This window comes from Tamandua tetradactyla, chromosome 7 (assembly GCF_023851605.1).
Source record: "Tamandua tetradactyla isolate mTamTet1 chromosome 7, mTamTet1.pri, whole genome shotgun sequence".
Lineage (NCBI taxonomy): Eukaryota > Metazoa > Chordata > Mammalia > Pilosa > Myrmecophagidae > Tamandua > Tamandua tetradactyla.
Genome location: NC_135333.1, coordinates 71,442,838 through 71,468,291, shown reverse-complemented (window position 1 = coordinate 71,468,291; position 25,454 = coordinate 71,442,838). Strand labels below are relative to the sequence as shown.

Sequence of the window (25,454 nt, the reverse complement as noted above, 5' to 3'; positions counted from 1 at the left end):
GAGCTTACACTAGGCTCTGAGCAAAACTGGACTGGACTTGATTTATTTCTATATTGTCCCAGTATTCTTGAACTAAACTTGATTCTAAAATAGTAGACTAAAAAGAAAACTTGGTCAGAACTTAATCATATAAAATGAGAACTGAATCAAGTGTTTAGAGTAGTTATTTCTAGGTGATAGGATTATGAGTGGCTTTTATTTTGTCATTACATTTCTCAGTACTTTCCACTTTTTCTGCTTCCTTTTAAAAGCAAGCACTTGGGCTGGAAGACAGGAGGCTTTAGTTTTATTCTTACTCCACCAATATGTGCTCTGAGGCTTTGATCAATTCAGCTAATCTCAGTATAATTTACTTTGTTTTGTACAACGAGAGGACTAGGATCCATGACCCTTAATTAAGTTCAGGATTCTCTACGTGTTTTCTATAATGTAATAATGGGAATGTTAAATACACACCACAATCTGCTAAATCCCTTATGGAAAATCATCGCATTTAAAATTTTTAAAAATAAAAGATAAGAAACCACTTGCCTTTCTTCTCTTGCTTTTACAGGTCTATAATTTGCTACCAGAAAAAGACAAACAAAGCATTATATATGGCGGTCCTGTGAGTGAAGATGGTGAAGAGTGCATTAAAGCAGAAGACATAACTCATGATGGAATCATTTATACGCCAAAGCAAATCCAGGATTCTGATGATGTTTACAGCATCTTCAAGGTAGAACATTACCAAAGTTCAATCTTCTGTTTTGTTAAGATGGAGAAAAGGTGAGCTTCTAAGCTCGAGGATCTGTCCTTCTCTTAATAGAAAAATATTGGAACCTCAGAGGAACAGAGAATTTTCTGTACATAACAGATATTCAAACTTGAATATCTCTGACACCTCAAACAGTAAATGATTTACTTTTTGGGCCCCAAACCTTAACCAAGTCTATCGCAAAGCTTGCTGCCGCTATCATAGTCCCCTCTCAATGACAAAAAGAGATTTCAATATGTGAGGGGATAAACAAACAAACAAACAAAAAACCATGTTCCACAGTCTATCTCACCCCTTTGGAAGAGTGAGTATGTTGCTAGAAGACACTGCATCAGGCATTTGCAAAATAAGCAGTAACAGAATGAAGAAATGATGACTTCACAAAATACAATACTTTAACCCTCATCTTTGGTATGGTAAAATTTCAAGGAAACTGACAGCACCCTTTCATGAAGAAAAGGTTAACAAAATGTGGGTTAAAAATGTTGACAGGCTTGGACAGGCCACGGTGGCTCAGTATCAGAGTTCTCACCTGCCATGTGGCAAAGCTGCGGAGACCCAGGTTTGATTCCCGATGCCTGCCCACGTTAATAAAAAAAAAAAAGGTTGACAAGCTTTAATAAAGTGTATGTATCTTCAGGGTTAACTAAAATTATAAAGGGGATTTTATCCACATTGTGAGATTTAAGTTTACTACCAAAAAGGACTTAAAACTCACATTATATCTTGAAGAAAATATTTTTAATTCTATCAGTAGAGGCTGGCAGCTTACTCTTACTGCAAGCACATTAAATCTCCCTTTTCTTGTGCTTCCAGAGTCATCAATCATTTGGTGGTGGAAGGATAGAAAGAGGGCCCTTTGGGTTTATCGAATAACTATTTAATCTTTAAACTTTTATTTTCTGACCTCTTTTTCCCAACCCGATACCATCACTGACAAATGTGCCCCCAAGTCCCATAGTTTCCCATGTATTTTGAGATAGGACAGCAAGTTGGGTTTATCCATGGCTACCATTGAAGCAAGAGGAAGAGGGGAACAGGGAGTTTCTAGGAGTCAGGCTACCCTGGACAAACAGATTCAAGATGGTTAAAAGAAACGATGAAAAAGAACAGGGGAAAGGACAAATTATGAAAGGGGTCGTTTAAACACAGATATTCAGGAAAAGGATTATCTACCAATAAAACACAAACAAAGCAAAGTTTACTATGATTGTAAAGAAAATCTCTAATATGCAACCCTAGAATTTCAAATGAAAAGGAAATGCACACAAAATTACTCTCTGCAATAAAGCCACAAGGTTATAGATATATGTGCATGCATATGTGTGTATAGGTATACCCTAATATATATATTATTGATACTAATTTGGGGGAAAAAAAGAATGAAGAAAACATCCGAGACTAAGATATTCAGCTTCCTAGGTGCAAAATACAATTAAAGAGGCCTCAGAGCATAGCAGACAAAATTCCAAAGTAGGAATCAGAAGTGAGTTCTAAACCCAACTCTACCATTCACTAGCTGAATAAACTTAATTTTCTGTGCCTCAGTTTTCACACTTATAAAATAATTCTGCTCCCTATTCTGTGGAATTTTCATGATAATCCTTTGAGCTATGTGTATGATCATTGTGAAAATATAATGCAAATGTAAGAAGTTAATTCCAGTCTCAAGATTGAGTTGCCAGTATTCTTTAACAATGAATATTTTTCCAGTCCATAGGTTTAAGTATTTTTACCAACTCAAAGATCCATAAGCCAAATTTTTGTCCTCCGCCTCAACGGTATCCACTATATCGACCAATTGCTGTGGACTATGCAGGAAGAGGAGGCAAGTTGTGCGGTCTGTTTGTCTTCTAGAGTAATAAAAGGTAATATGATGCATTACAGGGTTGGGTTGGAATAAACAGCTATTTTGTAAGTATTGGTAAGTTATTTTCAAATAACATTTTCTCCAAATAAATACGATTTTTAAGCAATCGTTGTTCTTTATTCTGATATAAAAATTGGCTACTTTTTGTGATAGGCTTCAATAGTGTTTCTACTTCTGACCCTCCTTGTCCTCTCTGAAGTGGATATCTGAATTAGTCAGGATAAGATAGATTAGACTGCAGTAACAAACAAACCCTCACCTCTCAGTGGCTAATCATATAACAGTTTAATTTTTGTTCACATAAACCTTGCTTATGAGTCCAGCAACTCTCCAAAACAGCTCTGTGCCAAGCAGTAAGTCAGGACTATCTAGTCTGCTTCTGCTTTGTGACTCCACCATCTATACTACCAGGCCCCACAATATCACCCTCACAGGGAAGGAGGATGGCTGCACATGACTTATGGCTGGAATGAGAAATGGCACACGTCACTGCTGCCTGTAGCCCTCTGGTCAGAAATTCTTACTAGCTCCCAACCTAACAACAACGGAGGATGCGAAAAGTCAAGAGTCATATGATATTAAATGTCTCAGTCACAATTCTTTTATAGAAATCAAAGTGATTTTGATGTGTTGAACAAAAAAGTTCAACTTGTGGCACATATCGCTAATCTCATTGTGTTTTTCAAGTATACCTAAAAATGATGGAAAGTTGAAAAGGTTCTAATTCTATCTTTTTCTACTGCTACGAAGTTGTCTCTATGTGTGGGAATGTCTACTACTCCTGCTTTGTAATAAAAAATGAAGGTGGAATAAAGTATTTTTAAAAAATAAGAATTAAACATATGTTTTAATACAATAGAAATTATTTACCTGGGAAGATGAGTTGTAAAGTTCTAATTGAAAACAGAGGAATGAATAAGAATATTTCTTTAACAGAAAGACAACCCTGTATAGTGAAAAAAAGAACATTGTGCTAAAAGCAAAAGAACAAATTCTCATCGTACCCCTGTCTACTATGCATCTTGCACAACTTTGAAAATTCACAGATTCTATCTTTTGGGCTCACTGTCATCATATCTCAGGTAGAATGACAACACCAAACTCACCAAGGGGTTGTGAGCATATAATGAAGAAACTAAGTATGATTCCATGTTAAAGCATATTTTTTGTTAAAAAAAAAAACCGAAAAGTACTATTACTTTATTTTCGTATCCGTCTTAATACCAAATGTACATTTTCTTTCCAATGGAAACAGCCCAGACCTGAAATCTCAGAGTACGCTAAATTTCGTTTTTATTGTGGGGCTTATTTCTTATATACAGTCATTGCCTCCAGCAATTGAGTTATTGTCTTTGCAGTTTTAAAAAGAACAAAACTCTCTGTTATTTTATCTATGAAGTACAAATTTGGAACGTATACCTTCTGATGGATAGAGTGTCATTCTTTGTTATGAAGCGAACTCCTGATTTACCAGATCTAAAGCAGGTCTTCACAGATCTAATTTATTTTTTCAAGCTTTCACAGTGTTTTGCTGTACAACTACACCCACTGTTTGCACTGCTATATTAACTGCCCCCCCGTAAACATTCTCTGCAGAGAGGTTAAGTTTTGTATTTTCTCTTTGAAGCATCCTTTCCCACCTCTGTGTCTGCACTTGGATAGGCTTTTCCCTGGATTGTCCTCTATTCTCCTCAAACGTCATCTTAAGTTCCACTCTGGTAAAATCATTCTTTGCTTTCTTGAGTCCTTGCTGTATATGACACATACTTTATTGTCTCTTTTTATTTATTGCTTATGTTTCCTATCTCATTCACTGGTTTAAAACACACACACACAATCATTTCCAAATTCCTCTTGTGGCAGCTAATATCCATCCTCTTGATTGACTCTCCCAGCAAATAGGGAGCCTGTGATTATCATTTCAGTGTAAAAATAATATTGGGTGTATTAGCATAATTATTATCCTTCTCTTCACTACTTGACTTGTGCTTTCTATTTAAACTTAGGGAGAAATATCTGTGTTAGTTCTAGAAAAAAATCGTGTACTTCTATACCCTATCTAAAGAAGCAAATTGGATTAGTATTTACATAGGGCAAATAGATCAGTGAAGAAAGTAACAAGCAGGTCGGTTTAATTGTTTCAATAACAAACATTCTCTGAGCAAATGGCCTTATTCTACTTGAGAAATCAGTAAAAAAAAATGAGGCTCACTTGGGGCATACGTGCTCTCTCCCTGTAACAGATCCATGTGTTTATGAAGAGGCTTATTTAAGGATGTCGGAAGAAAACTTTCAGACTGTGGAAGTGAAAGAGACAGTCCGGAAATATTTCCCTGAGACCTGGATCTGGGACTTGGTGGTAGTCGAGTAAGTTGCATGTTGCCTGGAATTTGGCGCAGGAAAGGATTTGAAACTTCCTTCATGACTGGTGTTATTCTGGGTTCCTGATCCTTTCAGTTCTGCTCCACTCTTTCGGGTAAATATTTAAATTCACAGTTCCTCTAACTCTTAGCCAAAAAGTGCAAATTTGTTATAACATCCTCCCTGGGACATCTAAAAACACTAGAAAGTGGAAGCTCTTATGCATGCCTCCTTACCCCAAACAAAACAAAAGAAAACAATACTTTGGGAGCTCTCACTAGGAACACTAAGTCTTAAATCAAGGTTAGCGTTTACCACACTAGGCTACAGGGTTACTACAACTTGTGCTAGGAAAACCAGATTTCATTCACTATCCTCTTTTCCCCCCACTAGTTTATCAGGTGCAAGTGACATGGCAGCAAAGGTCCCTGACACCATCACAGAGTGGAAGGCCAGTGCACTCTGTCTGTCCGGAACCACAGGACTTGGTCTCTCCCCCACCGCCTCTCTTCAGGTCTTCCAGCCCTTCTTTCTGGAACTCACCCTCCCCTACTCTGTGGTGCGAGGAGAAACCTTCACCCTCAAAGCCACCGTGTTCAACTACTTGTCCCACTGCATTCGGGTAAGGAGGCTTCTCTGGAAGCCAGTGAGAGAACCTCACCTTTCATCACCTAGGTCCCTGGCCTCAGGGATAAATTATAACTGAATATGAGGTGCCATAAGTTTAGAATAGAATAGGTATGAAGAACCAAATTACCTGAGAAGTCCCAGGTGGTAAGGTTAGAGTCACTTTACCCTTTATAACTGTGTAGTCCTTCAAACGTGATTTCCACCTGATGGTTCTGTTTTTTTCCCATCCTGCCTAAAAGAGACTTCTCTTCCTTCAGGTAACACGAGCCTTGAATACAGGATATTCCTTATGCTGAATCCTGTCAGTTTTTCAATTCTCTCATTCTCAACGTCTAACCTAAAAGTATTTGATAGGACTTTCCCTGTTCGCACAATTTTTGAAGCCTCTGGGCTAGTATGCATTCTCCCTCCAACCTTCTTTCCCTTTCTGTTGACGCTCTGCCCGTGTTATTTCTCAGACTTGTGGGGGGGTGTGGGGGACAGGTCAGTGTGCAGCTGGAGGTCTCGTCTGCCTTCCTGGCTGACCCCACAGAGAAGAATGAAAACTCTCACTGCATCTGTGGAAATAGACTGAAAACCGTGTCCTGGGCGGTGACCCCAAAGTCACTGGGTGAGTGATAAAGATGTTGATGAATTCCACTTCTTATGGTTTGATGACTTGCCTTCTGCTCTGATCTAGACTCTTACTTTTTTTTCTCCTCATTTAACCCTGAGCTTGTATTAGAGAAAAAAAGAACATTAAATTTATCGGGGAAACTTTTTAAGAAGCCATTTAACATGGAATCACTGTTTAACTCTTTAACAACCCTTTTCACTCCAGGGAAGGTGAATTTCACGGCATCCGCAGAAGCTTTACAGTCTCAGGAATTGTGCGGCAATGAGGTGCCTAAAATCCCAGCATTTGGACAAAAAGATACAATAGTCAAGCCTTTGTTGGTAGAGGTATGTGGGCAGTATACTTTCTCTAAGCCTTGGAGACTATTATAAAATGTAGCATTATTCAATGTTCGTTTGGCATTGATATTTCATGCTCAAGAATGTGAATTTATCTACAACTCAATTTTTCACATTTTCTCTTCTACTTTACAATGATTGCCTTATATCCTAAACATTCCATATCACTTTACTTTTTTTTTTTCTTTCACTACAAAGCCTGAGGGAATAGAAAAGGAGGAAACTTCCAACACACTGCTCTGTGCATCAGGTAAATGTCAAAACATAAAATCTCATGTTAAGCCACTTACCAGTGTCTGAGTACAGAATGTTCCTCGTATACTTTTCTCCATCTCAGATGATGGAAATCTGATTATCACATTTGTTGGAGATAAAAACTTTTGGGCCGTCTTTTATTATGTTATTTCTCTTACTCCCCACGCCCCACGAGGCACGTCTCGTAGCCTCTACCTTCAAATTTTATCCAGAATCTCCCTCCTTCTCATTCTAGTCTTCCTTACTCTGAGCTGTGTCTCATCAACCTCCTAACTGGTCTCCTGATCACTTACCATTGATCCCATACCTACAACAGGAGGGGTCCTTTCAAGGACGTGACATTTCATATCCCTCTTCTACTCAGACCCTCCAGGGCTTTCTTATATACCTCGAAGTTAAAGCCTAAATCCTTAATGCCACCTTCAAACCCTTGCCACCTCCATGAGCTCCTATTCTACTCCTCCTGCCCTCGGTCACTCTGTGCCAGCCCCACCAGCCTTCCTCTTGCTCTTGGAACACACCCAGCATGTAACAAACTGTCGGAGTCTTTTCACTTTCTGTTCCTTTGCCCGAAAGCTTCTTCCCCCAGATACCTCTAAATCTCATTATCGCACTTACTTCAAGTCTCTGATCACAGAGGACTGTCAATGAGCCTTTCCCTAGGGAGCCCTCCCCCACACCCAGCACTCCCTGATTTGTCTAGTTTTCCTAGTTCACCTGTGTAAGCATTTACCCTGCTTTCATTTTCCCCATAGCACTTATCATCATCTATCATACCAAATATATCCTTATTTATTTATTATCTTACTCCTCATCCGTTAAAGTAAAAGTGCCAGGGGCTCAGGAAATTTGTTTTGATCATTCCTCTATCATTGCATATGGCATATAGCACATAACAATATTTATGGGATGAAAGTCATTTTTTTAAAACACTAATAGTACTAGAAATACCAATAAAGAGAAAGAAATAAGCATACTACAAAGGATAAGTGTATAAGGGAAGATATAAAAATTGTCACAAATATATGTGATTAATAAGAACTCCACTGAGAGATAAATCACAGCTTAAGGAGAAACTTGGGTTACTGCACAGAAATTAGATAAATGAGAGGTTGGATCTTGATTGTGTAAAAAAATATCCTTTATAATAGAGGAGTATTTTTCTGATTTTCCCCTCATTTGTGTACATTTACCTTCTTTAATTAGATACTGGGGTGTCTGAAAAGTTGTCTCTAAAAGTTCCTTCAAATGTGGTTGAAGACTCTGCCAGGGCAACATATTCAGTTTTGGGTGAGTATTCCAGTTCTAAGGGAACCAGGAGTACATCTCTATAATTGTAGTGCACAGGGCCTCACTGTTCTCGGTTAACGAAGTCCCTGACATTAAGCATTGATTTGAAAGAAAAAAACACTAAACTAGGGATTATACTATTTATTAGTCAGAAAAAGGGGTTCAACAGATATTATGCTATATATTATGCCTTGATATTCTCTGAAGATTAAACAGGGTCACCTGTCTGTCCCTCATTTTCAAGAAAATGACTATGTAGCAAGAAAATGACTAGTAGATTTGAAAATAATTGATAAAATAATTGGTATTTTAAATCAGTTTTACCACACTTGTAGCCCATCAAAAAAGATGTATATCTAACATTCAATTTCTTCCCTATTTTTTGCATCTCTGAACCATCTGAGATGGTTATTTTTTACCTTCCATTTTCCCCACTATATCTTGTCTCTTCACCTCTCATACTTTCTTGTTCTTCTCTCCACAAGTTGGTTTGGCCTTTCAGTTAGCTAATAATCTATTTTCCTGTCCCAATGCAAACCGCATCTAAGCTACTCTGTTTTATGTTTTTCAATTCCCAGGTGATATTCTGGGCTCTGCAATGGAAAACCTTCAGAATCTTCTCCAAATGCCCTATGGTTGTGGAGAGCAGAATATGGTTCTTTTTGTTCCTAATATCTATGTTCTGAACTATCTGAATGAGACACAGCAGCTGACAGAGAAGATCAAATCTAAAGCCATCAGTTACCTCATCAGTGGTGAGAGACTATCCCATAAGAAAAAACTCTAATTGATTCCTTTACTACCTTCTTCAGTGAACTCAGATCATCATCCCATTGGTTAAAATTTGATAATGATTGTTGCTGTCATAGACAGTAAATGTTTTACTAAATAACCAGGAAATTCAATGGCATCATCAAGCCTTAGAGACATCTTAATAAAACAGTAGTTACCCTATGGTTCCTCAACAAGCATAGAAGGAAAAAACTGATTATCTTCCAATGTCTTACTATTTCATAAATCTATGAAAACTTCCTTTTCAGGGTACCAAAGACAGTTGAATTATAAGCACCACGATGGTTCATACAGCACCTTTGGAGAACGTAATAGTAGAAGCCAGGGAAATACTTGGTAAGAGAATTATTTTGCATGTTATATGTATTAGATTTATCTAATACTTAAATTATCTAAGTCACATGGACAATTGATACACTAACAATTCACACACTATAGATCCTATACAGCCAAATATCGAGAATCATATCATAGACACAAGAACACACAATGGGAATAGCTGGAAACTTGATTTGCCTTCTTGGTAAAGATTTGCCTAATAGTTGACTGTTTATGTATTCAGGATTCCAGAAATATAGCTACTCCCAAATACTGGATTCCTTCATGAAGAAATGTTAGTGTTTTAAAACCTACATGCATGTTATCCCTATTAGGTGATGACTTCATTTCAAACTCTGAAAGCTCACCTGCAAGCAAATATATTATTATGTGAAATGACAGAGGAAGACTCTTCCATGCTATGCTTAAAAGGGAGGGAAGGAGGGAAATGATAGGAAGACACAGTGATATGGTAATATCAGGATAAGCCACTTAGAAAATGGAAGTTTGGGTGGTAGGGAGGCTTGGGATCTACAACAATGATTTCAAAAGAAAAAAAGGGAAAAGAAAGTACCATCTCTGGAGCACCAATGGAGTTGAGACATAAACAAAAAGATTGAGTTATTTGCTGGACTCGAGAATAGTCAGCTCTCAGGTGCCATTTCCCTACCAATTTCCCCACCAAAATTCTTCCTACTGAATTGTGAAGATGAATGTCTGGAGGCAATGCACAAAGTGAGTTTTAAATAAGGTGGTTCTCAGCACTAAAGTCTCTTCTTTGCTGGACAGGCTCACTGCATTTGTGCTCAAGTCCTTTGCTCAAGCCCGGGTGTATATCTTTGTGGATAACTCACACATCATGAATGCCTTCGTATGGCTCTCACAGAAACAGAAAGAAAATGGTTGTTTTCAAAGCTCTGGATCACTGCTGAACAATGCTATTAAAGTATGTCTTCTCTAATTTTATTCTGTTCCCTAGAGATAGGGATGTGTTGAGGGAATAATGCTCCCATCAATTTCTGAAGTTCTATTGACACAGCTTTGAGGAAGGATGATAGAGAATTTTAGGGTGGAGGAGGAAGGGCGGAAATCAATGATATGGCACAAGAAAAGAAACTGTCTAGTGAAGACGCCAAGGGGAAAAGCAAAGTTAGCAGACTCTGGTTAATGAATTTTTGAGTGTTTGAGTATCTCTGCTTCTGATCCTTACAGGGTGGGGTAGATGATGAGGTAACGCTCTCTGCCTACATCACCATCGCTCTCCTGGAGATGCCACTGCCTGTCAATGTATGTATTAGTACATTTCCTATACCCCCATCTAAATGTAAGAAACTAAAGTCATGGAAGTATGAATCCCTGAGGAAAATGAATTGTGTTTTTCATGATATTTAGTTTTGGTATATTTCATAGAAAGCAGTGGTCTAGGTCCTCTGAGAAGCCACCCTGGTTCTGCGTCTTAGGCTTTCCTCTCACCTTCCTCATAGCACACCGTGGTCCGCAATGCTCTGTCCTGCCTGGAAATGGCCTGGAGATCTGTATCAGAGGCCCACAGGAGCCATGTCTACACAAAGGCATTATTAGCTTATGCTTTTGCCCTGGCAGGAAACCAGATCAAGCGAAATGAACTGCTTGAATCACTGGATGGAGATGCTGTGAAAGAAGGTAAGGTCTGGGACTGCAAAACTGACTTCCAACCATCACCAGTGTTCAGAAGAGGGGAGACCCACTGAGTTCACACATTTCGTGCTACTGACCCTAATGGTAATAAGAACAATTAGGATTTATCTAATACTTAAATTCTCTAAGTAACATGGACAATTGATACACTAACAATTCACACATTATAGATCCTGTCTGTACAGCCAAATATCGAATATCATATTGTAGACCCAAGGGCGCACAATGGGATTAGCTGGAAACTTGATTTGCCTTCTTGGTAAAGATTTGCTTAATAGTTGACTCTTTATTGCTTTTACCTCATTTGTGCCATTTCTTTAGATGCACTCTCATTATAATGATCATTCATGGATTAGTTCTTTAAACCATTCTTTAAGTGAAAGATTTTATCCTTTTCCATTTTAAAGAGGATTCAATTCACTGGCAACGTCCTGGGAAACTTCAAGAAGTTAAGGAACCCAATTATCAACCCCGGGCTCCTTCTGCTGAAGTGGAGATGACGTCCTATGTGCTCCTTGCCCGTCTTACTGTTCAGCCTGCCCCATCTTCAGAGGACCTATCCGTGGCATCACGTATTGTGAGATGGATCATTAAGCAACAGAATCCCTATGGGGGCTTCTCTTCCACTCAGGTCTGTGGAGTGACTGTCGGAATAAAGCTAACACATATGTAGAGACAACCATATTTCAGGAGTTGAGTAATTGAATAGCGTTTCTAATTCCCACATTCTCCATTCCTCCATCCCCAGGCAGATTCCAGCCTTATTATTTCAAATATGGATTCTTGTTTATCCTCCCTCTAAAGTCTGTCATATCTTCTCCTTTTAATGGACTCCCCAAAGTATAGGTTGATTAATCTCCCTATGGCACTGTTGTCATTAGATTACTTTCCTGGTAAAATAATTTCCTTCATCCAAGAACTAAAATTATCTAATATTTTATCCAAAATATTTCCACTCTCCAGTAAATATGAATATTCCTATCCAGTTAGTATACTCTTGTCACTCTTTCTAGAACTGGCTCACTCCCATTTCCATGTCTTCATTTGTGGCATTTCCCAGCCTGGTCTCCCTTATATCTGTCTTTTGTTGATGTAAACCCTTCCCATTATTTGTAGATAATCTTATTTCTGATTTTCTTTACAGACTTCTCTTATTATATAAAACCATATTTTCTTCTCCTTTTTCTGAATGTTTACAAAAAAAAATTCTCACATGAATTTATAAATTATTGAAATAGCCTCTGCTTGTGTCACCTGTTTGTGTCTTATCTTCAGATGTATATAGTAAGCTTCTTAAATGAGGAAACTCTTTCTTTTCCCTCCAAAGTACCTAGCATAGCTCATCATTGATAACCAGGCCTGATGTGAACTGAAATTAAGTTTAGGAACTGTGTTTCTGAATTAATACTTCTGTTGATACAGTTTTCTTTGGTAGTTTATTCTCCTATGATTTCTGCACACATTTTTTTTTTCAGGATACAGTGGTAGCTCTCCAAGCCCTCTCCAAATATGGAGCAGCAACTTTCACTAAAAGTGAGAAAGCAGCTAAAGTCAGAATCCAGTCATCCAAGACTTTCTCTGAAGAATTCCAAGTAGATGATGCCAATCGCCTTTTGCTGCAAGAAGTTCAGTTGCCAGAGATTCCAGGGGACTACAGCACAACAGTGTCAGGAACAGGGTGTGTGTACCTCCAGGTGAGCCTGCCAGGGTTTGGGGGAGAGAAATTTGCATTTCAAAATAGAAAGACAAATGTGTGCTAAAACAAAGTGTTATGTAGAAGAGAGTGTAAGAATGAGTCTTAGTCTATAGAACTATTATAACAAGGTACCACAGTCCAGGTGGCTTAAACAACAGAAATTTATTATCTAACAATTCTGGAGGATTAAAGTTCAAAATCAAGGGTCAGAAAGATCATGCTTTCTCTGAAGTCTGTAGCATTCTGGTGGTGGCTTACTGACAATCCATAACTCCATCTCTCTTTTGTCACATACCCTTTCTCCTTATCTGTTTCCTTCTATTTCTAATTTCTATCTTCCAATTTTCCTCTGCTTAGAAGGAGTCCAGTCATATTGGATTAAGGTGCACCCTGATTCATTTTGGTCTTACCTTAGCTAATAACATCTTCAAAGATACTGTTTACAAATGGATCCGTATCCACAGGACTTGGAACTGGGGATTTGAACACATCTTCGTGAGGGGCATGACTCATTCCCATAATAGACTATTTGAATGTAAAGGTAAAGATTTTTTTTTCAATTTGTTTTAGACATCCCTGAGATATAACATCCTGCCCAAGAAAGAAGGGAAAGCTCCCTTTAATCTGAGGGTTGATGCCCTGCCCAAGAATTGTGATGAAGCAGATGCTCACAAGAAATTCCAGATACACATCAGTATTAGGTAAATCCTTTGTTACCATCGGACCTTTTGTAGAATGTAGGGAAACTGATTGTCTTGCATGGGGAACTCCATTGCCTCGAGTCATATAAAATGAATATGGAATTCTTGCAATATTTATCAACAAGAAGATTTTTTTTACACTTACTAAAAAACTTATCATTGAGAAAATGATGCTGCCAATCTTGCAGAGTGTGAGTAAAAAAGCCATCATAATGAAAGCAAATAGAGTGCTTATGACAACTGAGTTGTACTTAGGAGTAAGGAACACTAAAACAAAAGAGAAGAGAGATTGCTATCTTAAATGAATTCCAGTGGCTTTTCTTTGAATGCCTAATCCTCCTGACTTGACTTTCTAGTTATGCTGGGAACCGACCCAGATCCAACATGGCCATTATTGATGTGAAGATGCCATCAGGCTTCATACCTGTTAAACCATCAGTGAAAAAGGTAAACCCTGAATCCTTTACAGATTGCAAACTCATGGCAAATGCTGACATTTATGGTTGTCAGTTTGATTTGATTGATGTGGTTTTCAAGAGGTTTACTCCCTCAAACATGCTTCTCTAAATAGTGTGTTTCCATCATTTTAATACGGACATCATTGTTTTATGGTACAATGTAGAGCATAAGTCGTAAAGATGGTTAATAATGTTTCAGCAAATCCTGACAATTATCTTCAACTATGCATAAAAAAGAAAGGATTTACGTATGTATCATATACATTTATGCACACATGTGAATATACATATTCATATACACATACATGTATGATATACACGTGTATACGTAAGTATGTATGTGTGTGCAGGGTGGGGGGCGGGGAGAAAGTGAAGAATAATCTTAAGGCTGAATACCCAAAGTCCCGACCTTGACCAGTGACTGATGATGAATCACTGTTAACAGCTAATCCTGAATCGTGCCTCTACTTTGAAAAGAGCCTGCAAAGTAGAATTGGGCCTCAAGGTATTACGGCTGAAAGAGAGTTAACCCTTCTTAAAAAACAAAGACTTGTGTACTTAGAAGTGGAGTCTTCTGTTTGATCTAGCCTCTCTCCTCCAGAAAAGGATTATTTAGCATTGCCTTCTTCTATTTCTAAGACTTGATCGGAGAAGAGGAGAACTAATTCTTGTAGCTCTATTGTTTCATTGTACTTGGGAAGACAAGTATCTCTTGTTGCAAGAATTACATAGTTATTACGCCATGACATGGAATCTAGGAAGGTCTCCCATTCTCTCTATCCTTTATTTCTCTTCTCTTTATGTAGTAAATGCCAAGATTAGAGTCTTGCCTCTACATTTACATTCTAAAATTGTAAATATTAGAAACTATTTGATGAAAATTGTCACTTTTACTAGCAAAATCCTCTCCCAGTTACAACTCACTACTTTACTAAATATTTATTTCAAAATTTATATTGACACTAAAAATTGCAATTTTGTAAGCTACGTATAATATAGTCTTCTATTAGGTACTTATGGATGATAAAAGCAACGATATTCTAAATGAGCGCTTCTTAACTTATCTAAACAAGTATTTTGAGTTAAAAAATGAAACATAAATTACATTTGTGGCACATTATAAATGACAAATGCATGTAACAAGTATTTTTCCTAGTTTAGATTCCACCACAAAATAACCCCTCTTCTTGGTATACACATCTTTTAGGTGTAGTGCCAAGTTCTTCATAATTGCCCCAAACACAACTGTTCCATTCTAAGCCAACTCAGATGGTACAATTTACACTCCAGGTCCTCATTGAATTTTTAAGTGAAAAAACACTTTTTTATGGTAAGTATAGCAACAATGTATATCAGGACATTTACAAATTTTTGTGTTGTTTAAACTTTCAAAGATTGTGTTGTTAAAAAGAATGCTAGTAAAATTTCCACTTCCTAGTAGTTAGTCAAATTCCAAATCTTAGCAGTTAAGTCTTGAAGCCAGACTCCCTGAGTGCATATCAAGTTTTGTCATATATGGCAGTGTAACAATAAACAAATTAATCTCTTCGCACTTGTTTTCTCATCTGAAAAAAGGGATAATTATAGTACCTACCTCATAGTTTTGTTGTGAGGATTATATAAATTGATCCGTGTAAAAACATTTAAACTAGTGCCTAGAAAATAGGAAGGGTTGAATAAATATTTATTATTTTCATTACTATCAACACCACCCATCATCATGATTATCATCATCACTACAATTCCTGAAGAAATAAACACTAGCAGTTTGGAAGCTTCTGAGCAACCTTTTAGATAGGAAATGCCTGCGATTGGACCCAATCTAAAATTTCCTCATCCCCTATCTCTGGTTTATGTTTTTGGTCAACAGCTCCAAGAAAAGTCTCAGATTCAAAGAACTGAAATAAGCACCAACCATGTTCTAATTTACTTAGAAAAGGTAGGTCTCTGTGACTCTGCTAGTTCTAGGAGAACTACTAGGAATTCTTAACAAATCAGTCCCTGTTCCAATCGTGCTTTTCACATACAGAGATGGGGGCGGGGGGGAAATAGCCACAGAGGGAAATGGGTCCTAGACTGGAAATCAAGGCTCAATTTACCACATTCAAACTGTCCATAGAATTGCCTCTTTTGTCCTTCTTTTTGTTCTTCTTTTATCTGTCATCGAGTGTATTTTTCAAGTCTTAAAATATCCCACTATTTCCTTAGTTTTGGGTAGAGATGCATAGCATAACTACAAGGTTTGAAAATACCTTAAAAAGAGAAAAGGGTAACTAAAACTAACTTATGCTTTGATTCTGATTCAGTTTTTCTGTCTCTCCAGCTATCTAATCAAACTTTGAGCTTCTCCTTCTCAGTGGAACAAGACATTCAAGTAAATAATTTAAAACCAACTACAGTGAAAGTTTATGATTATTACGAGACAGGTGAGTGGGATTCAGCTATTCTGCCTTGTAAGGGGAAAAAATGACCAACCTGTTAAAGAGCCACCTTCTCTGAAATGAAACCCTACAATCTTTCACTGGAAGAAAAAGTGGGTTTATGGTCACTGGATAGTCATATCTGCATATATAAGCCTATAATGTGTCCCCTAAATTATGTCATCAGAACCATTTATGTAAATTGATCGTAAAACAATAAGGTGATCATATCTGTCTAAATTCTCCTATAAAGCTGTTTAGTCTGGACTGAATTATTCCAAAAAGATAGAAATAACAATAACTAAAAGCAACATCTTAATACTGATGTGTGATATGAGACCTAAAATTTGATCTACTTTTTGACTTGTGCTTTGTATAGTCTCACTGGTTTGGAAAACTTTGTAGTAAATCCATATACTTCATGGCTTTGAACCAGAAACTTATATTCTTTATGTACATCATAGCATGCTGGTAGTATTAAAACTTATCTCCTACTTAGATTTGAAAGGTTCAGAGAGGAAGGTGCAACTCAAAGGAGAAAAAAGCAACTAATAAGCAAAGTCACACCATCTGAAACTTGCCTCCCAGATCTGAACTCAAACCCAATTTTCTCTTGGTTCCCTCCCCCAAGTTTCAAATGGCTTAGTATAGGAGTCATTTTTATTGGTTCTATAGCTATGCTTTATATTGCACTGCAATACTTTCTTCCTTCGCTTATGTGGTTTATTTGCAATGAGCTGCTCAAGGGCCTATTACTGAATGTCTTTACTCTTTTTGCATCTCAGATGAATTCACCATTGAAGAGTACAGTGCCCCCTGCAGTTCCGGTAAAGTATAAACAGTAAAATCTAATGTCAAATTAAAGCAGAAAAAACAACAAAAAATAATAATAAAATGCCTCAGTTCTCTGCATAAGACTGTTTCTTAAGATGACTGTCTATTTACAATAATATAAAACACCTTGATGTGTCATTTATGAATAGTACCATTTCAAATGTATTATAGGATTTCTCTGTGGGGAAAAGAAAAGTAAAGTATACTTACTGGTGTCTGGGTAGCTTATCTACGAATGAATCCAGAAACTTACCATACATAAAAATAAAATTATCTAATATTTAGTTCACATTCTATCCCTAGTGATGATATCTTATGTTTGCCACCCAGAACTTTTCTAAAATATTCCTGAATTTTTGATAGTTAAGGTCAGGAAACTTGTCACTTTAATTATCCATACAGCACAGCATGAAAATTGGGATATGTAAGACTTACTTCTACGTTGGCTTGTAGGGTTCATATTTTTACAATATAGCATTTGCTATGAGATTTTTGGTTCTTCATTTTAAAATCTGAAAATTTAAGCGCCCCTACCTATTATTAAAAACAATTAAAATTGCATTAAGTTCAAATAGTTATAATTGAAAGATGAAAAATTTTTTTCTTTAGTAGATCATAGAATTTCCCTAATATTTCTACCATTTCTTCTATTGTTTAGAATCTCAACAGGGAAATGCTTGAGAAATGGAGACTTATGGAGCCCATCATATGGACTTCTTTAGAAATTAAGAACCAAGAAGTACCATCAGAGAAAACAGCAGGAGAAAGAAGGGAATTGAATTGGAAATTCATAAATTTGTATATTGAATAAAGTTATGAGATTTATAATCAGCTCTATTTTTTTGTCCTTTATCAATGTTACATTTTACTTCTGAAATATTTCTGTATTCTCCACAGCATTTTTAAAAACACTAAAAAGCAATGCAGGGCAGGCCATGGTGGCTCAGCAGGCAGAATTCTTGTTTGTCATGCCAGAGACCCAGGTTCGATTCCCAGTGCCTGTCTGTGAGGAGAAAAAAAAAAAAAAAAAGCAATGCAAAGAGAGGCACTGAAAATCACTATAGATAAATCAAAATGGAATTAAAAATAAAATTCAAGTAACCCACTAGGTACACAGGAAAAAGAAAACAAAACTGAAAAAATGAGAAAATTAAAAATAAATAAAATGGCCTAACATATCAATAATTATATTAGATACGAATGATCTGAACACAGAAATTAAAAGACAGATTGCTGAGTAGATAATGTGTGTATAAATATAACATATTATATATAATATAATATTATGTAATATAATAATGTATATATATATGTAGGTTGTGTGTGTGTATATATATATATATATATGACCCAACTCTATGCTGTCTCCAAGATACTCATTTCAAACATTTCAAAGATAATTATATGAATAAAAAGGAGGGAAAAGATATACCACTGCCAAATTGATAAAAAGAAAGCAAAAGAGGCTACGTTAATATCAGATAAAGTAGAGTGAAAAAAGTTACCAGTGACAGAGAATGACAGCATATAATAATAAAAGGGTCAATTCGCCAAGAAACATAGTAATCCTAAATTACTGGAAACATATGAAACAAACAAAAAAATTGATTGACCTGAAGGGAGAAATAGACAAATCCAAAGTGATAATTGAAGTCTTCAACATCCATCTCTAAATAATTGATACAACACCCGGACAGAAAATCAGCAAGGATATAGAATTCAATGATACCTTCAGCCAGTAGAATCTAACATTTAAAAAACACTTCTCCAACCAACAACATCAAAATGCAGATTCTTTTCAAGCATCTTGAAACTCAGGCCAAAGTAGACCATATCCTGAGCCATAAAACAAAACTTTCAAATTTTAAAGAATTGAAATCATGCAGAGATTTTTCTCTGGCCGTAGTGGAATCAAATTAGAAATCAATAACAGAAAAATAGCAAAATTTTCAAACACTTGAAAAATAACCAATGCACTTCTAAACAAGCCATTGTTCAAAGACAAAGTCCCAAAGGAGATAAAAGAAAATACATATAAACTCACTGAAAATGAAAATACTACAAAATTTGGGAGATACTGCTAAAGAGTGCTAAGAGGGAAAACTATAAATGTTTACATTAGGAAAGAGGAAAAATCTCAAATCAATTATCTAAGCTCCCGCATCAAAAAACTAGAAATAAGTTCTACAAAAGACTAGACAATATAAACCTACAGAAAAAAAAAGGGAATGGGTATAAATGCCCACTTTAAAATACAATAAAACAAATGGAAAATATATATTAAAAATTTTTAAAATCACCTAAAATATAGATATGCAAATACAAGCAATAATATTATCTTCCAGCATCATATTGTCAAAAAGATTCATAATGTCTGATGTGGGACCAAGCATAGAGAAACTCATATAGTATTGCTGAGCGGGTAAATTGATAAAGCCTCTTTTTGGAAAATACTTTGAAAGCACTCATCAACATTTTTGTGTGTAATCTCTGGTTTAGCAATTACAAGTGTAGAAATTTCCTACAGAATAATCACACATTTTCTTAAAGAAGTATGTACGATGGAAGTCTGTACAGTAGTGCCCTTAATGGTAAATGTTGAAAAGAAGCTAAAATGTTCACCCGTATAGAAATACATTATACAATTTATGGCATTACAATGCTATCAAATACTTTGTTTTTTAAAATGAACCAGACCTACATACACCAATATTTAAAAATATTTGCAAAGAGTTCCAGTTCCGCTATTACAGCATAAACCCACTAAAGCTAATCCCTCCTACTAATTACAACAAAAACTCTGAACAAAATATATATGTAAAAAAACACCGCACCTGAGGAATCTGAAAAGTAATCAAGAGCAGGCAGATTGTGGAGGGGAGACAAAACTTGGTGATTCTACCCACACACAATCGTAAGTTTCTACATGTTTTCCCTCCTTTCCCACTTTTGACCTAAGGGCAGACACCAGTCACCGGTTGCATGGCAGCACAGGCCACTGAAGTCCCAAGAGAAACTCCGTATTTCACCAGAGCCAAAAAGAAAAATTGAATCCTACAAACTATGGAATTTGGGGAAGAGAAGGCCAACAAAGGACATCCCCTAAATCACACATCTCAGCCTATCCCCTGAGCTATGAATGAACAGGACGCATCCAAAATGACATGGAGGAGGTTTATGGAACTTAACTGAAACTGAAACCCTAAGCACATGTCTCAGACTAACCCTTGAACTGAGCATGTATGGTACAGACCCAAACCAAAAGCTAAGGCTTAAAAACTAAATGGAGATATAAATCTCTATTCACAGAGGGTGGAAAAACTTATGGTCCAAATCTAAATAACATTTTCTAAGAAAATCCAATTTGTTCTTTTCTATATAATCAATGTCTTTTTTCTACTTCTTTGAACATACGGAATATATTTAGACTAGCTGCTTCAATGTCTTTGTCAATCAACATATGTGTCAATTCTGTATCTGTTACTGTTGATTGATTTGCTGCCTCATTATGGATATATTTTCAAAGGTATTTGCATGCCTAGTAAATTTTGATTGAACGTTGGACTTTGTAAATTTTATATTATTTGGTGCTAAATTTTGTTGCATTCCTTTAAGGAGGGCTGCACTTTGTTCTGATGGGCTGTTCAGTTTTCTGGGTCCATTTTGATCCTTTCAGGCTTGCTTTTAAATTGTATTAGGTTGCTTTTAAATTGGTCTAGGGCTAATTTAACCTGCTAGGAAGGCCATACCCTTTGAAGGATTCTCCCTGATGTCCCAGGCATTATGGAAATCTCTCCACTCTGGCTGTCCAGACTGTGAAATATTCCAATCCTTGCATCTACTCGGGAAAATATTTAGACCATGGTGGTTGGCAAACTTTTTCTTAAAGAGTCATAAGACATAACTGAGGTCATTATATAGGTGATTACATAATATTTTTAAATGTAATCATTTAAAAATATAAAGATCATTCCTAGCTCATGGGTGGTCTAAAAAAAAAAAAGAAAGAAAGAAAGAAAGAAAGAACTGGTAATGACAGCCCAAATTTGACTCCTGGCTATAATTTGCCAATACCTAGTTTGAACTACTGCATTCCAGTGGTTCTTTCCCTAGCTTTGTGGGATCTTACTTCACAACTACACAGATCTGTATTCATCCAAAAATTTGAATTCTTCTTCCCGCCTGAAATTCTCTGGACTTCTCTTTCTTTTTTTTTTTTTTTTTTTTTTTTTTTTTTATTAATTAAAAAAAGAATTAACAAAACAATTAGAAATCATTCCAATCTACATGTACAATCAGTAATTCTTAATAACATCACATAGTTGCATATTCATCATTTCTTAGTACATTTGCATCAATTTAGAAAAAGAAATAAAAAGACAACAGAATAAGAATTAAAACAATAATAGAAAGAAAAAAAACAAAAAAAACAAAAACAAAAAACCTATACCTCACATGCAGCTTCATTCAGTGTTTTAACATAATTGCATTACAATTGGGTAGTATTGTGCTGTCCATTTCTGAGTTTTTATATCCAGTCCCGTTGTACAGTCTGTATCCCTTCATCTCCAATTATCCCTTCTCTCTTTTTTTTTTTTTTTAATTAACGGAAAAAAAGAAATTAACCCAACATTTAGAGATCATACCATTCTACACATGCAATCATTAATTTTTAACATCATCACATAGATGCATGATCATCATTTCTTAGTACATTTGCATTGGTTTAGAAGAACTAGCAACATAACCGAAAAAGATATAGAATGTTAATATAGAGAAAAAAATAAAAGTAATAATAGTAAAATCAAAACAAACAACACAAAACAAAACAAAAACCTATAGCTCAGATGCAGCTTCATTCAGTGTTTTAACATGATTACTTTACAATTAGGTATTATTGTGCTGTCCATTTTTGAGTTTTTGTATCTAGTCCTGTTGCACAGTCTGTATCCCTTCAGCTTCAATTACCCATTGTCTTACCCTGTTTCTAACTCCTGCTGAACTCTGTTACCAATGACATATTTCAAGTTTATTCTCGAATTGGACTTCTCTTTCTATGCAGTTCATTTCCCCGCCCCCCTCCCCAATATTCTTCCCTGCAAATTCTAGCCACCTCGGCCTCTTCTGCAATTCTCTGAGCTCTGTGTGGGTTTCCCCTGCTGTGCTGAAAACTGGAAACAACTTCTAGGTAGTAAACTGGTATAATTTTGTAGTATCTTCATTTGCTTCCCCTCCTCTTAAGGATCACAATCCTGTTGTCCATTGTCTGAAAGTAGAAGTTGTTTCATATATTTTTATTGGGTTTCTAGTTGTTTATAGCAGGAAGGCGATTCCAATAGGAGATTATCGTCCTCGTGTGGAAGCAGAAATCTTGGCACAAATTTTTACACTTAATCAGATCTCAAATTTATTTTGCTGGGTACTATGTGGTAAGTAGATGACTTTTTTTCCCATGTAGCTTTCTAATGATCCCAGCATCATTCATTGACCAATTCAATCTTTCCCTGTTAATAAAACGTGCATCCCTCATCACACATTAAATAATAATTCATACTAAAGCTTGCTTCTGAATTATCTATTATGTTCCATTGATTAGCTAGTCTATTCTCTTACAAGGATTAAAATAGTGGAATTATGTGACTTCATAAAAGGTTTTCACATCTATTATGGCTCTTCTATTCTCTTTTTCATATTTTCTTTGCAGTAGTCAGCTTTTTATTTATTCCAGATAAAATTTTGAAATACTTTTATCAAGTTAATTCTTTCCCAGTCGTATTTGGTATTGTTTATAATCACATTGGTTGTGTGTGCGAATGATTTGTGATTATTATGAATGTCTATTCTTTATAATATTTGGTCTACCCTATTCAGACACATTTTATCTCCATTTATTCAATCCAGATGAAGTGAATTCTAACGCTGATTTCTCAGTTACTGAAATTGGACTGGGCTACAAACTTAAAATCACTAAGGTTAACTTCATGGACATATATAGTAGAATAAATTGAAAGAAAAAATAGATACAAGTAGACAAATTTAAAATAGAGGCAGTGATAAAATTATAAGATAATTAAAAAGCTAGAGTAAGATTTCTTATTTGCTGGTAGGAGTTTTGGATTTTAAGCAAAATAATGGGTCAGGTTTGCATTGGAGATTTCTCATCTTCTATGCAGTGTCAGGTAGAGGAAAGCAGGTTTTTCCAGATCTACAGATTCCTAGCCTATTTGTGCACAGCTGGGCTATCTTCTTCATGGTTGGCTAAATGATTTAACACATGTATCTCTATTCCATATAGAGAATATAGCATACTTGATTGTTTACTTTCCTGTCATTCATAGACTGAGACCTGATTGAAACCAAACCTGCATCCTAATCATGTGTGCCGCCTGTTCACCCAACACAGTGCTGGGAATGTTGTAGACACCCAGGAAAACAAAGGAATAACTCATCAGTGCATCAATGTGTGAGTGAGCAAATATGTAGATAGTTAAAAGAGAAATGGCATAGCATAAATGTGTCTGTCAGGAATGATGTGTATGGAAAATTATTTAGAATGATAATTTTTACTAAAACCTGACTTGAGTTGTTTCATATTTCATAAACATTTTACGGAACAATGTTTTGATATTTTTCCTAAGTGAATGAGGAAAAAAAGGAATTTTGCTATTTTTTAGGACTTTGAGCAAAGCCTGTTTGAAAGTATACTTTAGCCCATGTGCTGTATGATTTCATACATATGAAATGTCCAGAACAGGGAAATCTACGCGACAGAAAGTAGGTTAGTGGCTGCCAAGGCTGGAAAAAAAGTATATTTTATACCTCCAGTGAGCTCTAAGAGAAAAACCATTGCATCTATCTTATTGACTGGCTGTCAGCAATCATTTAAAAATCTTTGCATCTATCTTACTAAGACTGGCGATCAGCAATCATTTAAATAAGTAAATACAAATTATCTCCTGTTAAAATAATATTATTCATTCAGTGACTCAGTTTACTTAATCCACTCTTATTTGCCTTTCAAATCAAAACAAATAAATGATCAGGTCCCACTTAGTTGGTGGAGGAAGGAGAATGTAAGGCATTTTCATTTTGTTTTATATATTTATTCACAGTTTTAATTTAACAATGAAAATGTACAATTCTATAATTAAAAACAAAAAATAAAATCTGAGATATGGTACCCAGTTTTTCATTTCTAACTTTCTGCCATGCTTAAAGCTTATGCCCACCTCCACCCCCCAAATAATTTCTTCTTTTTGCTAAAGTTCTCCAAGAACAAGTTTCTTAATGATTTATCCTGTGGTCATAATGAAAATAAGATGACTCAATAAAAAGATATATCCACACATTATGAATATTTCTGATCTTCAGTGCAAGGTTCAGTGAAAAGTCTGAGTTACAGATTTCAATTTGTTCTAGCACACCCCTAAAGGAAAGGAATGTTTCATTAATATTTAACAAAAATGAAAGAATTGCTGAAAAATTTTCTTCTTAATAGTTTAAAAATAGATAAAGGAGTTGCTATTAGGTGAGAAAGTGTGAGAAATATCTTAACACTTTTCACTTAATATTCTCAGTTTAATCATAAAATTTAGAATGAAAATTAATGAGAATATTAAAACAAAGAACACTCATAGCATTAAAGGCAAAAGTTCTGTGTGGACTCAAGTTATCGTTGAACACAGTGTCGTCTGATAAATTCTGTGCCAAGATATAATGTGTACTCAATCTAACAAGATAAAACTTGTCATGTCCAGGAAATGATCTTTGATTACTCAAAATCTGTTAATGTGTAAACCACATAAAAGCTTTCATCTTCAGTGCCATCAGGATAACTCTTGTCCCCCAAAATTCTCTCTCCACAGGGACTGGGCAGCTGAAGGTAAAATTAAAGCGCTCCTTTGTAGTAGTCATGAAAAACGAAAAAGACTGAAAATGCAAGAGAATGGTTTTGCCAACTCTTTTAAAGTAGAAGAGCACCTTTTCTACAAAATATTTTACAACTTATACCAGGCTTCATATGTGGGCATTATGAATTACAGTAACTTACTATTTTTAGTATTTTTATTGCCAATCCTTAACAAAACAAACATATAAACATTCTTGACATACAAACATTCTATACATGGTATACAATCAATGGCTCACAATATCATCACATAGTTGTGTATTCATCACCATGATCATTCTTTTGAACATTTGCATCACTCCAGCAAAAGAAATAAAAAAGAAAAAACTCATGCATACCATACCCCTTACCCCTCCCTCTCATTGACCACTAGTATTTCAATCTACTCAATTTACTTTAAACTTTGTTCCCCATTATTTATTTTTATCCATATTTTTTACTTATCTGTCCATACCCTAGAGAAAAGAAGCACCATACACATGATTTTCACAATTACACTATAACATTGTAAAAGCTATATAATTATACAATC

At 35.8% G+C, this 25,454-nt stretch overlaps 1 protein-coding gene across 1 annotated transcript in view; it reads left to right on the top strand.

Moving 5' to 3' along the window:
- The window catches only part of LOC143691469 (pregnancy zone protein-like), a 42,149-nt gene extending 24,308 nt beyond the window's left edge, over positions 1-17,841 (top strand). The window contains exons 16-36 of the mRNA XM_077169976.1: positions 554-718; positions 2,471-2,597; positions 4,871-4,994; positions 5,382-5,610; positions 6,102-6,228; positions 6,439-6,560; positions 6,771-6,822; positions 8,034-8,117; positions 8,696-8,872; positions 9,158-9,245; positions 10,017-10,173; positions 10,440-10,514; positions 10,712-10,889; positions 11,312-11,535; positions 12,380-12,598; positions 13,171-13,301; positions 13,658-13,748; positions 15,630-15,698; positions 16,083-16,185; positions 16,965-17,006; positions 17,672-17,841. Coding sequence (XP_077026091.1) covers positions 554-718; positions 2,471-2,597; positions 4,871-4,994; positions 5,382-5,610; positions 6,102-6,228; positions 6,439-6,560; positions 6,771-6,822; positions 8,034-8,117; positions 8,696-8,872; positions 9,158-9,245; positions 10,017-10,173; positions 10,440-10,514; positions 10,712-10,889; positions 11,312-11,535; positions 12,380-12,598; positions 13,171-13,301; positions 13,658-13,748; positions 15,630-15,698; positions 16,083-16,185; positions 16,965-17,006; positions 17,672-17,694 — 2,607 coding nt within the window. The 3' untranslated portion in view covers positions 17,695-17,841. The remainder of the gene's footprint in view (positions 1-553; positions 719-2,470; positions 2,598-4,870; positions 4,995-5,381; positions 5,611-6,101; positions 6,229-6,438; positions 6,561-6,770; positions 6,823-8,033; positions 8,118-8,695; positions 8,873-9,157; positions 9,246-10,016; positions 10,174-10,439; positions 10,515-10,711; positions 10,890-11,311; positions 11,536-12,379; positions 12,599-13,170; positions 13,302-13,657; positions 13,749-15,629; positions 15,699-16,082; positions 16,186-16,964; positions 17,007-17,671) is intronic.
- The last annotated feature ends 7,613 nt before the right edge of the window (positions 17,842-25,454 follow it).